The following is a 15053-nucleotide window of genomic DNA, read 5'->3' as shown; positions in this document are numbered from 1 at the left end:
AAAATCTGATGAAAATTGACAAAATGCCAGCAGTATGAAAATGAGTTGTCGGGGGTCGGGTACGTGAAGGTTAATAAAATTCTTCAGGAATTCCTTCAGAAATTTTTAGGGATTCCGTCGGGAATGCTTTCAGGGTTTCCTCCACGAATTTATTCAGGACTTTCTCCTCCGGGGGTTCCTCCAGGAATTTATCACGAATTCCTTCAAGGATTCTTCTAATGATTCTTCCACAGATTCCTTCAGGAACTCCTCAAATGATTCCAGAAATTCTTCTGGGAATTCTTCTCGTAATTTCTCTAGGAATTTCATCAGAAATTTCTTCAGGGATTCCTTCCAGAATCCCTCTAGAGATTCCTCCAGGAATTCATTGAGGCATTCCTCCAGAAATTCTTCCTGGGATAGTTCTACGGAATTTCCCCAGGAATTCTAGGAATTCTAGAGATTTCTCAAGGAGTTCCTTCTGAGATTCCGCCAGGAATTTGTCCAGAAATTCCTCCAGAGGTTCCTCCAGAAATTGCATCAGGGAATCCTCCAGGAATTCCTGCTGGGATTTTTCCAAGAATTCCCCCAGGGGTTCTTCCAAGAATTTATCTCGGTTCAGGAATTCATCCAGGAATTTCTCCAGGGAGTCCTCCAATAATTGCTCCTGGAATTTCTCCAGGGTTTCCTCCAGGTATTCGTGCAGGAATTCCTTTAGGAATGGGGCACGTTCGGTGTAGTACTAGATTTGTAGTAATGAGCTGAATTTGTATATGGTGAGAAGGCCGATTCTCCGTTTGTGCAATGAACAGGGATGGCATTCACCATTTGCAAAGAGTTACATTCACTTGCTACTATCTCAGTTCATAAGCATGCTATCAAAAAACAATGTATGGATGACTTTTACCTTGTAGTTTTATCTGAAAATTTGCCGAATAGAATAAGGGTCGCACACGCATGCTTAACTCGTGAGCGAGCTGTGAAAGCAACTCTCCACGCCGTGAATGTAAATTACATTCACGGCGTGGAGAGTTGCTTTCACAGCTCGCTCACGAGTTAAGCATGCGTGTGCGACCCTTATGATATTCAGCAAACTTTCAGATAAAACTACAAGGTAAAAGTCATCCATACATTATTTTTTGATAGCATGCTTATGAACTGAGATAGTAGCAAGTGAATGTAACTCTTTGCAAATGGTGAATGCCATCCCTGGCAATGAAATGGCGCAAAAAGCGTGGGTATTATGATTCCTTGCCTTGCCTGATGCTGTTTGAGCAAAACTTTGGATAACTATGATGTTTATGTTGCAAGAAATGGAGAAAACTACAACACAGTTGCCCAAAGTTTTGCTCAAACAACATCAAATTAGGCAAGGAATCATAATACCCATGCTTTTTGCACCATTTCATGGCAGAAACGGAGAATTGACCTTCTCACCATACTAAAATTCAACTCATTACTACACATCTAGTACTTCGCCGATCTGTCCTATTCCTCCAGGAATTCCTCCAGGGATTTCTCTAGGAATTCATCTATGGATCACTCCGGGAACTCCTCCAGAGGTCTTTCCAAGAATTCCTCTAGAAATTCCACCAGAATGTGTCTAAGAATTCGTCCAGGGATTGCTCCACGCATTCGTCCAGGAATTTCTCCAGGAATACCTCCTGGAAATCCTCCAGTTATTCCTTCACAAATTCCTCCAGCTATTCCTTCATAAATTCCACCAGGGAGTCCTCCAAGAATTCCTCTAGCGATTTCTCCAGGAATTTCTTCAGGAATGCTTTCAGAAAATGCCGCAGAAATCTCTCCAGTGATTCCGCCCGGAATTTGTTCAGAAGTTCCTCCAGGGTTTCCTCCAGAGGAGATTCCTCTAGGCTCTAGGAATTGCTTCAGGGATTTTTCCAGAATTCTTCCAGAGATTTCTCCAAGAATTTTTCTAGAGATTCCTCCAGGAATTTATCCAAAAATTTCACCAGAAATTTGTCTAGGAATTCATCTAGGAATACCAGGAAATAGAGAGATTTATTCAGAAACTTGGCAAGCCTCGTTGGATAAATGTACGACTCATGCTGTAAAAATCATTATTTTGCAACTCGTTACATAAATAACTAATAGATATGAGTTAGGAAATTCTCCAAGAAGTCATTATGGGATTTTTTCACAATTACCTCCGAGAAATCTTTAAGGAGTTAATCCACAAATTTATTCAGGAATCCATCTATAAATTCCTCCAAGAATACCCCTTGTAGCTCCTGCAAAGAAGTTTTTTTCAGAAATTCGTCCTGTAATTCTTTCAGGAATAAATTCTGTGATTCTGTCACAGTCACTGTGACTTACTTTAAATATATAAGTACTCACATGCTAGAAGCGCTTTCAGACATTTCTCCAAGAAATTCTTCAATAATTTACCCAGAGAAGACACTTTCGGAGTTCTCCCGGGGTTTCCTCCCGGAATTTCTCTAGAAAATGTACCACGAATTCGTCTGGGAATTCTTTCTTAAATTTTTCCAGACATTTCTTTTTTAATACATCCCAGCTAGAGGTTCCATTTCCCGACCAATTTGCTTGTCCCGGGATTCGGGATAAAATTTGTTTCTTGTCCCGGGAAATCCCGGGATCCCGGGAAACATTTCCAATGTGCTTAAAAACGCAATTTTGTGGTTTGGAATATGTTTTATTCATCAATAAAAAAATAAGCAATGGTTCAAATCAAGTTTCTGGTCTAATCAATTTGAATTCGTTCTCTGAAAATACGACTTTAAGAAGCAAATGTTATAAATGATTTCATCGGACAGTGAGGTTCACTTTTTAGATCAGATATTTTCGGAGTTCGAAAAGGTGCGCTCGCTATCGGTTGGCGTCGGTTTAATTGATTTTGAGCTGCCGAAAATTATTTTAAGATTCGGGCTCAACTTACCAGTGAGAGCTCTTTTGCATTTACTTTTGAATCATTGCCGAATCAGTCTGGGACGTATACTCCTTAAATGCCGATTCCAGTTCATCACGCATGCTCGATGGTGTCATGCATACAGGACAATCCAGCATTTAACTCGGCAGCATCATTATCAGTCTTGCAACAATCGAACTCCCACTTCCTCGATGAACTTAAGCGTGTGCGTTTTCGATGAGCTTTCCAGTTTTGCTGCCACTTGCGTTGAAAACGGAAGACGTCGAAGAAAATTCAGCGCTGTTATTATTTACTTTTGGCGCCGTTCGTTGATTCTTTTCGTGATTGCATGAAATAGGTCGTATCCAACTTTGTAGTTACTTTTCTTAAGCTTCGAATACAAGAAACTCATGCTGCTTACCGCAGACTGTAAAGTAGCATCTCGTCTTCCCAAAGCTTCCGAAGTGAATCTGATTGGCTGTAGAGCTTCCTGTAGGTTTTTGCAACCTCGAAATCACTGTCCAACATAAGATCTGAAAGGTCTATTTCCGAAAGTGTCTCTTTGATGCAATTGAAACCGTGAAAATGCTCCAGCATAGTTCCACACACAGTTGAAGTGGTTTATGTAACATTTTCGTGATCGTTTTTTGAAGCAGTGCGCGATAAAATTTAACGACTCTTCGAATACGTTTCATAGACTCTCCAAATCCAAATCAACGTGGACAAAATATGTAAGAAATGTGTGTCCCGGGATTCCCGGGATTTTCGGGACAGTGAAAAATTTTATCCCGGGATTCGGGAAATCCCGAATTTTTCAAGATCCCGGGATTTTTTGTCCCGGGATATCCCGGGTTGGAACCTCTAATCCCAGCTATTCGTCCAGGAATTCTTTCCGGTGAATTCCAGGATTTTTCAAGAATACAAATACTTGAGAGTTCCCCGGAAATACCTACAAGCAATTTATCAAGAATTTCTCCAGGGATTCCCTTCAGAAATTCTTACAGGAACACTTCGAGGGTTTCCTTTAGTGATAGTTTCTAGGCTTTTACGAGGATACCTTTAGAGAGTCTTCATCAGCGATTAGTCCAAGGTACTTGATTTGCTTCATGAAAAAGTTGCTCTTCTAAATTTTTAGACTTGATTGCATTGAACAGAATGTTCAACAATCAGAAAAGCTCGATCCATTCAAGGCCGAACAAAGCGAGATTGTACACGTTTGTGACGTAACATCTTCTTTGCTTCACGACGACGTCGCGTCGGTAAAAGTAACGGTACTTTCGAATTCAGCAATTAAACACATGTCGTCATCTGATGCGTTAACAACGTTGATGGATGCTGAACTTCCAACGGGGCAGCCTGTATGTATGTACACGTCCGATGAAATCTGCTACGCTGTCTAGTTTTAGTAGTAGTGGATGCCCGTTCATTGATCTCCAGGTTCGCGAACTTACGTCTGGCTGCGATACTGACCTGATTGATGGTATACAGACCGTGTGACTTCTGTGTCGCGAAGCATCAGCGTACAAGTCACAAAAAAGCTGATAAACACCAAACTTGTATCACCCTGTCTCTGCGGTTTCTGATTCGCTCTCTCTACAGTCGCTAACACCAGAAAAGACAGAATCCCATCATAGTCACCCGGTCACCCTTGTTTTGCTACAATCATCCTGACTTGGATACCGCTCATGTGAGTGTCATGACTCTCTCCGTTGCCTCAAGCAGATGCACGCGCAACAGCATGTAAAACCATGCATGTGTATTGCTTTTTTCACTGAAAATTTTCCTTGCTTCGCTGAACAACATGACGTTTTCTTCCAGGGAAGGCTTACGAGATACAGAAAACCGCTGAATTTCACACTAACACTGCAGAAAATCTGTCAACAATAACTCAATACACATGCAGTTTCAGCGAAAAGATCTATTTGCGTGACAACAATCCACTCCCATGACTACCGGGCGGCCGCCGTCAAATATCAGGATTGCCAACTGTCCGGCGACTGCTGTCAGTTTTCTTTGTCGCCGAATCTGGCGCTGGGTCTTCGGCGCGAAAACCCAAAGGTGGGAATAAAATTTTGGGGTTTGCGCGCAATATTATCACAAGCACGGTACTACGTCATAAATCCTATTCGTTTTGCATAGCTCAGTTTAAACGCACACATTGAGCACACCACGCAGTTCGCCCTGGCTACGGCAAACGCTCTCACTTCGCCCGTTATGCATCTTTGCTCAGAGAGATTGATTCTCTAGCAACCCGCCTGAAGCATACTCAGCAACTGCTATCGCTGCAAAGCTGCGAAGGGTGGAGCCCACAACATGTTTGTCATTCCAGGCATGACATGCTAGGTGGTTCGTATCACCTTGGGAAGGGTGACTCCAGAAAGCGGTTCAAGTGATTGTCTCGTGATGGTCGCGATTATTCGCAAGACTGAACAGAAGTAATGACCTGTCGCCGCATCTCCAAATGGTGTGTTCGGAATTTCGGATTGCAATTTGCTGTTGTGCGGCGGTTTTGATTCTTCACACTGCACAAACGGTTCGTTTTCCGCTGATCTTCTCGTTCGTAGCAGTTTCTCGTACCAGATTCAGGTGTCTCTGGCATTCCTCGGCTAGCGAGCGTAAAATCATCGACGTAGCGGGATCGGAACTCTCGATCCGTGATAGACGGGTGGGTTGTCTGAACATCCGAGTCCTTGTTTGAATTCCGGCCGGAAACGAACATCTAATACTTGGACTGATCCGCGTTGATCTTCGAGAGCTAAAATTCATCGTCAGTCGGATCCTTCTTGAGCTGCTGACACTGGTAACATTGTTGCTGCTTCTGGGTCGTAGTTGAACTCGTTGATTGCGCTTGACAACGATTTGATCAGAAACTCGCTTTGATTCCGCAGACGTGGTTCTTCCGGATGCTACTGACTGCGTTGCAGCTTATCGTCCCCTTATCCTGCCCGATTAGCTTGAGCTTCTGCCACCCGGGAAGCTCCCCAACACAGAGTCATCTGGATTCTCGATATAGACCATCAGCCTCGACAAAGACAACATGCAACAGTTTCCCGGCGGTTTCCAGAAGGCAGATAGGTCTTTATACCGACGAGTCGCCAGATGGTTTCCCGGGTATGGACAGTAGATCCAATCTCCCACCTCCCAAGAAATTCGCCTCTGTCTAGTCTATAGGTACATCTACAAAGCCATTCTGAACATATCAGGGCTTTGGCCGGTTTAATCATAGGGACGGGGGCCCATGATCTTATATCGTGACGCGGTGACAATGTTTCCACGATTTTCTGCAGCTTCTCGGGAGAGCGTTCTGGGGGTGCTGACGCGCCTTTCGGTTTGGGCACTTTGTAGGTATCACCCCAGGAGGTCGTGTTGGCTGCCTGGTAGAGATTTTCGAAGCACGATCGCTTACGCGCATTAATCTCTTTGTTCAGTGCCAGTTTAGCCACCCTGTTGTAGGCCTCATTTCGCTCCGTAACTCTCATCGGAACGAGCTCTCACTAGCTCTTAGGCAGAATGCGCGGAGTTCTGGGTTTTCTGGATACCAGTACTGTCTACCCCCGTTAATTTGAACGACACCTCATGCAAACCAACGGGGCTCATTTTTAATTTGAACTTCTAGTAACCCTGTGGGCATCGAAAAACACACTGATGTAAACCCTTTTTGTTGTGTTGTTTCGATTCTGCGTTCCGTTTCACCCCGTTCCATGTACATGAATGACGTTTGAACCATTTTTTTTAAAATTTGAACGATATGCAGATTGGCGGGGTAGATGTGCAACGGGGGTAGATGATACCAGTTTGAGTCCATTTCTGGGTAGGAATTGCCTTGGTATTGCGACGTCGCATGCACAACTTGAAGTTCCGACTAGATCATCGGTGTTACGTTCCATAAGCAATGGGAAGCAATCAGCTGCGTTTATGCTAGAGTGCCGGTAGAGGCGCTTTTCTGATAAATGCGGTAAACATGATAACAGTGTAAAGTAACGGCGAAGGTAACGCTATGTGATCGCAGACGGCGCTCGTGTTCTACGTGTTTTTCACATATACAGCGGCGCCGCCTGGCACCAATCCTCTCGAAACGTCACGCGCAAGTAAACAACTTGAAATTTGTATGGTGATGTAATCAATTCTCCGTTATTGCAATGAATCCAGAAGAAACGCGTAGGGATAATGATTTTGTTTCTAATTTGCAACTTTTTGCCCCAAGGCACAGATCGCTGCAATGCGGAACAAGTGCAAGCCAGCAATTTGTCCATACAAGAAAAATGATTTTACTTAAAATGTGGTGGCGCCATCTCTGATAAAAACAAGCTTTGATTCCTTACTATTGATCGACAAGTGTCAGCTTATTGAAGCGCTAGGTCAGCCATCCCAGATGACTGTCGATGACCTTCGGGTTGCCAGATGGTCACTGTGCGTTTACCCATCGTCGCCCCTCCAGTCTCAGCTTGAGTGTAGACCCGGGTTCCAGAAGGTCACATCAATGATGGACTTTGCACCGTTTCTACTGTAGGTTTTTTTTTGTCGCGTGCGTTTGCGACATCCACTTTGAATATAGCCATCGGTTATCTGTGTAAGCTGCATTGTCGTCGGTTGGTTTGACCTCCTCGCGTGCCTGTCAGGGCCTTAAATTTAAATTTACACGCCCACGATTTGTTTCTTTTCTAGAAGCAAGCACGCCTGTCTCGTAGATGTTGAGCGCGGATATACCGTCCAGCCAACTCTAACCTTGCCGACTGCAGTCGCCTTGTTCACCTCTCCTACTGGGAGCTTGATCTTGACGATTTGCGTGCCTGCCGGGCCTTTCCTCAGATGCGTCGAAGCACTTGGTGCATTAACCTCGCACTGCTGCTTGAGGGCGGCAGCACGATTCTCTGCGTCGGAGATCTTGTCCAGATTATGGCACTGGAGAGTCACCTCCACCGTCAGGGTTCTCACCTGCATCCTCTCGTCTCGTACCTCTTGAGTTAGTGCTTTGTAGGAGGTGCCTTGAGAGGTTCCCTTCATGGCCGCCTCCTTCTTCAGTACTAGCATCATCTCTCTGGTCCTGGTGCGCCGGATGCTTTTTACATCAGCGCCCAGCGGTAAGGAGAGGATTCTCGCCTGCATGGCCCTCAGCACCTCGGCGTAAATATCCGCCTCAGTTTTGAAGACCAGCGCGTCACGTCTTTCAGCCCGCAATTAACCCGACATTAACCCATCCACCGTTTCAGGTCAGAGACACCTGACCCTACTAAGAGGATAACACGCCTTACTTACCGGTCAGGCTAAGGCCGGGGTGGCCTCTGCTGTACATAGTAGCCGCCTCCATTCCACTCGGTCCATGGCTGTTTGCCTCCAGTTCCGCACTCTGCGTAGGGTCCGCAGATCGTCCTCCACTTGGTCGACCCACCTAGCTCGCTGCGCTCCACGTCTTCTTGTACCGGTCGGATGACTCTCGAGAACCATTTTAGTCAGGTTGCTATCCGACATCCTGATGACGTGACCCGCCCACCGTAGCCTCCCGATTTTCGCGGTATGGACGATGGTTGGTTCTCCCAGCAGCTGATGCAGCTCGTAGTTCATTCGCCTTCTCCAAGTCCCGTCTTCCATCTGCACTCCGCCGTAGATGGTACGCAACACCTTCCGTTCGAAAACTCCAAGGGCGCGTTGGTCCTCTGCACGTAGGGTCCATGTTTCGTGCCCATAGAGGACGACCGGTCTAATCAACGTTTTGTAGATGGTTAACTTCGTGTTACGGCGAACTTTATTCTATCGTAGAGTTCTGCGGAGTCCAAAGTAGGCACGATTTCCTGCCACAATGCACCTCTGAATTTCTCTGCTGGTGTCGTTGTCGTCGGTCACCAGTGAGCCCAAGTACACGAATTCTTCAACCGCCTCGATTTCATCACCGTCGATATGAATTCGGGGTGGCGGGCGCGGTGATTCCTCCCTGGAGCCCTTTGCCATCATGTACTTTGTCTTCGACACATTAATGACTAATCCGATTCGCCTGGCTTCACTCTTTAGTCGGATGTACGTTTCCGCCATCGTCTCAAATTTACGAGCAATAATATCAATATCATCGGCGAAACCAGCTGAACGGACTTCGTGAAAATCGTCCCACTCGTGTTTATCCCCGCTCTTCGTATTACACCCTCCAAAGCAATGTTGAACAGCAAGCACGAAAGACCATCACCTTGCCGTAACCCTCTGCGAGATTCGAAGGGACTCGAGAGTGTCCCTGATACTCGAACTACGCACATCACTCGATCCATCGTCGCTTTTATCAACCGTATCAGTTTATCCGGGAATCCGTATTCGTGCATAATCTGCCATAGCTGTTCTCGATCGATTGTATCATACGCCGATTTGACATCGATGAACAAGTGAAGTGTGGGAACGTTGTATTCGCGGCATTTCTGCAACACCTGGCGGATGGCGAACATCTGGTCCGTTGTAGCGCGTTCACCCATAAATCGATAGACGGATGATAGACGGTGGCATAAAATTTGAGAGAGTATCTTGTAGGCAGCGCTCAGTAGTGTGATCGCGCAGTAGTTCCCACAATCCAACTTGTCGCCCTTTTTGTAGATGGGACACACGATACCTTCCATCCATTCCTCCGGTAATACTTCCTCCTCCCAAATCTTGGTAATGATCTGCTCCAGCGGCTTTGTTGTTTTTCAACCGGCCAACCACCTCCTCAATCTCTTGAAGGTCAGGGTCCGGAAGTCTTCCGTCCTGTGCACATACTCCTAGATCTGTTACCACGCCACCTTCGGTACTTGCAACGTCGCCATTAAGGTGCTGCCGCCACCTCTCGACCACCTCACGCTCGCTCGTGAGAATATTCCCGTGATTATCTCGGCACATGTCGGCTTGTGGCACAAAGCCTCTTCACGAGCGGTTCAGCTTCTCGTAGAACTTTCGTGTGTCCTTAGCGCGGTACAGCTCTTCCATCGCTTCGCGATCTCGTTCTTCCTGCTGGCGCTTCTTCATCCGGAATACTGAGTTCTGCCTGTTCCGCGCCTGTTTGTAACGTGCCTCATTCGCTCTCGTACGGTGTTGCAGCATTCTCGCCCATGCTGCATTCTTCTCGTTTTTCAACTGTTCACATTCGCCGTCGTACCAGTCGTTTCTGTGATTCGGAGTCGCGAAGCCTAGTGCTGTAGCCGAGGTACTACCTATGGCGGATCGGATGTCCCTCCAGCCATCTTCAAGTGTAGCTGCGCCAAGCTGCTCTTCCGTTGGTAGGGCCACTGCTAACTGCTGCGCGTAGTCTTGAGCCACTTCTACGTTACGCAGTTGCTCGATGTTGAGCCGCGGCGTTCGACTTCGACGCGTGGTGATAACTGTCGACAGTTTTGAGCGCATGCATACAGCGACTAGGTAGTGATCCGAATCTATATTCGCACTGCGGTATCTGCGGACATTGGTTATATCCGAGAAGAATTTACCGTCGATTAGAACGTGGTCGATTTGGTTTTCTGTTTGATGGTCGGGTGATCTCCAGGTGGCTTTGTGGATATCTTTGCGGGGGAAGAAGGTGCTTCGGACTACCATACCACGGGAGGCTGCAAAGTTTACGCATCGCTGGCCGTTATCATTCGATACGGCGTGCAGGCTGTTTCGCCTGATTACCGGTCTGTACATTTCGTCCCTTCCTACCTGCGCGTTCATGTCGCCGACAACGATTTTCACGTCACGCGGCGAGCAACCATCGTATGTTTGCTCTAACTGCGCGTAGAACGCTTCTACGGATAACACGCCGTCGCTCCGTAATCAGGAACTTACTGTACTGGCGTCGTTCCTGATGTGTCCGAGGCAGTTCTAGCTGGGCTGAGGCACTTTGGAAGCGGTGCCATGCCGCGTGTACAGAGTAGCTTCCGGATGTGTGGAAGCGAAGCCCACTGCTGAGCCCTCGCCACGCCTAGGCTTACTCTGCTTGAGCTATCTGTACATCGCGGTGCTCGGTCATCGCCTGGTACCAAAGCTCGCAAGTCCACACTGACTGATGGATATGGTTCTATGGTTCGCTTGGGAAAGAATCCTTGGCTCCCACCTGTCTGTTTCCGCCTCTAGGGTTACCAGGTATCCCGAGCAGGAGAAAATAGCTAAAGAATAACTAACTCAGGTATGGAAAACCAAATACCTACAACCTGAATGAGGTATTAGGTTGCCCTGCATAAGAGGTAAAATACCTAAAATAATAACTGGTGGGTATTCTGTGCATAACACGTGAATAATGACATCAGGTATGGCAATACCTAAATAATAACAGGAGATTTTTCCATACAAACAGCGAGTTTTCCACAATTGAATAATACCTCAAGCAGTCCTCAACACCAAACCAATAACTCGTTGAGGTATTTTATCAATACCTACAAAATACCAAAATAAGTTATTTTCAATACCTAAATAACCGACCAATACCTTGCCTTGGTATGATACCTGACTTTGGTATGCTCCAGTTATGTGGCAGTTATTCATTCCTGCTCGGGATGCGGCATACCGGCATGTTCAAGTCAAGTCCGATCTTCAACGCGTTTCCTTATTTGATTCTGGACGATATGCTGTGTACCTGATTGTAATACCAACTGAAATCTACAGCGACAACGGAACGTGCTTCCATGGTGTGAGCAACGTTTTAGAGATGTAGCCCAAACGTCCAAACAAAATGGTTGTGCATACCTCAGGTGACGGTCCTCATGAGCGATGTGCCAGGGAGCGTCTTCTACGCTCGGTCAAAATTGCGAACACCAGACGATGAAATCCTGGAAAAATCCTGGTGGAAGCCGAGTTCATAATTGATTTCAGACCTTACATCCTTCATACGTCGGAAGATCAAAAATCGTTCATGCCTAACTTCTTTAGGCTGATGATGAACCTGGGCGTGTTAGGGGAATAACTGTAAGTGAATGAAAATTGAGTTAAAAACAGTTCCGTTTTATCCCAACTCTGTGTTTGCATCGTATGACAGATACGTATTTCCACCTCAACTTTAAGGTCGTTTTCAGTGTCTCGTACTTGAGTCGACTCGAGACGATTCTTGGGTATATTCAGAATTTGGTCATGTTAATTGCGACAGAAAGTTTTTCACAGACGGGTCTAAAACAAATGATTCCACTGGATTTTGGGTATTTAAGGCTCAAGCATCCGTCATCATTTTTCGGAAAATCAAAAGCAGTTTTCTCGCTGTAAATCAAAACATCGAACATGAAAATATACTCATTGCATTCTATTCCTCATGCGCAGTACAGTTTCATAGTAAAGACTTTTGTTTTGAACGAAAAACGATGAATTGTAATAACAAATACACGAATACGGTATTGCCAGATCCGATTTATGTGCATCTCTCAGGGCCCGAGGGAAACCAAAAAAGGTAGACATTAGAGATGTGTTGAGAAAACTTGATCTTGAGTACATGAAGAGTGTTTTTCCGACTTTTTGGAACAAGCTGAAGTCTTCGTTTGATACCCCCGTCTTGTTATTGCACTTGTCTACTTCGTGTCCCTTCGAAAACCGTTTTTTTGTATCGTTACAGGTTGTTTGTCCACTCTACGTTTGACTAGCAGCAACTACGCCACGCCAGGCTGCTGAGAGTCAACGATAAGCCCCATCATCCCATCCCTTCCTCAAACATTATTGTTTTCCCTAACTTCGACCAAACTGCGAGTTTTACGGTTCCCCAAAACTAACCTAGCAAATAATTCAAAAGTATGGAATTGTAAAAATAAACAAATGAATTCGGCTTCGTTATGCCAAACGGCGCATGAGCCTCAAATAAATGATTAAGTAAAAAGGTATATTCAGAAGAGCCCTGGTGAACCTATCTGTACTGGACATCGTGGTGAGGGTTGAATCTGCCTTCGAGCATGATGGTGGCTCCAGAGAGGAGCCATAGCACATCATTCAGGTTCATGGATGAGGGGATGTACCAATAAGCCTCCCCACCTAACATATAATTTGGTCGATGAGGCAAACGATAGAGGTGCACGGGGAATCGAGATGATTGAATAATATTGAATATGCTTTTCGATATTGTTCGTTTCTAATATAATCATACAATTTATTTCTTTTGTAGCTGATTCCTGTATATTTTGGCCCAAGCCATTGCGAAAGTATCTGGGATAACTTGATGCTGGCTGGTTGAAGAGGAAAAAGGAGGGGGGAGGAGGTGGGTAAAGGTTTTATGGCAATTCAATCAGTGATGTGGACATGACATTTAAACAAAACTACAAGTGTTTATGAAGAAATTGATGGTTACTGAAGTTATCGTTTAAACCTATTATCGTATCGCTCTACCTATCACCCTGTTTACCATTAAAACTAATAATCTTTCTCATCTTTCCACCATTCCCTTGCAGGGGCAAAAGCGTGCTGAACCAAAAGTCGGAACTGCAGCGGGCGCTCGAGAAGCAGAAGGAGCGCCAGGTGCTCGCCGCCCAGAACCTCGCCAAACAGCAAGCCCAGGAGCACACCATCTCGAACGAGCTGGGGCGGGTGATAATGCAGCGGGCGGCCCGGCTCGAGCAGAAGAACCTCGCGGCGGCCGCCGCCGGTTCCCAGCAGGACCAGCCCGATTCCATCAACCCGGAGTATCTGAATGCGCGTGCCAAACTGCGCGCCACCCAGGCCGCCGCCGTCTACTCGAAGTAGATGGGATCCGAGGAGGGGCGCGCGGCGCCTGGAAAATTGTGCAGATTAGTGTGTTTGTGTTGTAAGATTTAGTTTTTTAGTAGGAAAAAACACCCACGAAAGTAATTTTAGCGTTTTTAGTGTTTAAGTTTTAAACGTCTAGACAAGTGATAATTGATATCAATGATTTCCGCGTTTCTGTTTTGTTTTTATGAAATGAGATGATCAATCTGATTAGCGATTATTTTTTTAACAATAATGATGAAGATGCAACAGAATACTGGAACGGAACGTGCTCAAAGTTGGGATCCGCCGTCGCAGTAGGCTGGGTGGATCCCGAATTGGCAAATAACGAGTTGAAAAAATGCATACAAAACAAAGTAGGCGAGAAAGGCGAAATGCTTTAAATAGTTCTAATGAGTTATTTTTGTAATTCTTTTATGCTTTAGATAGATCGATCTGTTGAATGTATATTTAGTAAGATGAAGAAAATTTAAGTTCTCAAAACGAAAGGGAAGGATTTTGAGCATACTAATTGTAGCAAAATTGTGATAAACAAACAAAACAAAACAAAAAAAAACAAACACCGAGCACTCGTTGAAAGTAATCATCAAACAAATCAAATCCTTGCGGGAAAAATGCTTGTTTTTCCGCGTGAACTGTGGCGTCTTCTGCTGCAGTGTGTTCCATATATGAAGAAACATCGTATTATAAATTACATACCATATTCTGCTAGTGTTTATGTGGTCTAGTTTGTAACGTTGTATTTAAAAGTAAAAAAACAAAAGAAACACAAAATACAAAAATCCAAGTTAAAAAGACGGCCTTCGAACAGGAGCTGATTGAAAAGTATTGATCGAACTGCTAGAACGTAGAGTATAAGAGGCAATTCACACGACAGCCCATGAGCACATCACAAAAATCGGAAAGTTGTTAGGAATATAGGGATTTTTTTTATTATCGGTTCAAATGGGACGAAGAATCTCCAAAATCAATGAAAATGTGTTCGTATGCAGGGATTCTTCAAGTGTATTTAACACATAATCAAATTACATCCATCACGCAACAATAATGATAATGTGGTTTTTCATTCAGTTACGACTACAATCGAAAAGTTATGAGTGCTGGGAATCCCATGACCCATGACCATCGGCTTATGAAGCGAACGTGCAGTTAACAACGCCAAGGGCCATTCTCCTTTTGAACTTCCCCTTTTCTCTGTGAATGGATTCTCCCAAAAGTTGTTTTTAGTTAAGAGGTTCCTTAAAGGAATCATGAATGTTTTTGGAAGTATTCATCGTTGGATTCAGCTTCAATTCGAATTCGTTAGGAAGTATTTTGATGTAGGGGTTCCTCTCATGGACAATCTAATGTGATTCTCATATGCAATCTATTGGAATTTGTCCATAAGTACTTTAGGGATTCATCAAAGGAAACCTTCTGAGAATTCCCCGAGAATGTATCTTGAATTTCTCTAGGTGAGCTTGTATGATTCCGCTTGGTTATCTTCTCCAATACGTAGAGAAGTTTTTTTTCTGAAACTTTTCAAGGAGTTCCAGTTGAGATTCTT

The 15053-nt window shown here is 45.0% G+C and overlaps 1 protein-coding gene across 9 annotated transcripts in view; it reads left to right on the top strand.

The window, feature by feature from the left end:
- Positions 1-14559, top strand: part of LOC115254121 (uncharacterized) — a 217108-nt gene extending 202549 nt beyond the window's left edge. For all 9 annotated transcript variants that reach the window (XM_062845268.1, XM_062845266.1, XM_062845267.1 and 6 more), the window contains one exon: positions 13213-14559. In XM_062845268.1, coding sequence (XP_062701252.1) covers positions 13213-13504 — 292 coding nt within the window. In that variant the 3' untranslated portion in view covers positions 13505-14559. The remainder of the gene's footprint in view (positions 1-13212) is intronic.
- The last annotated feature ends 494 nt before the right edge of the window (positions 14560-15053 follow it).

This window comes from Aedes albopictus, chromosome 1 (assembly GCF_035046485.1).
Source record: "Aedes albopictus strain Foshan chromosome 1, AalbF5, whole genome shotgun sequence".
Lineage (NCBI taxonomy): Eukaryota > Metazoa > Arthropoda > Insecta > Diptera > Culicidae > Aedes > Aedes albopictus.
This window is presented reverse-complemented; position numbering and strand designations above follow the sequence as displayed.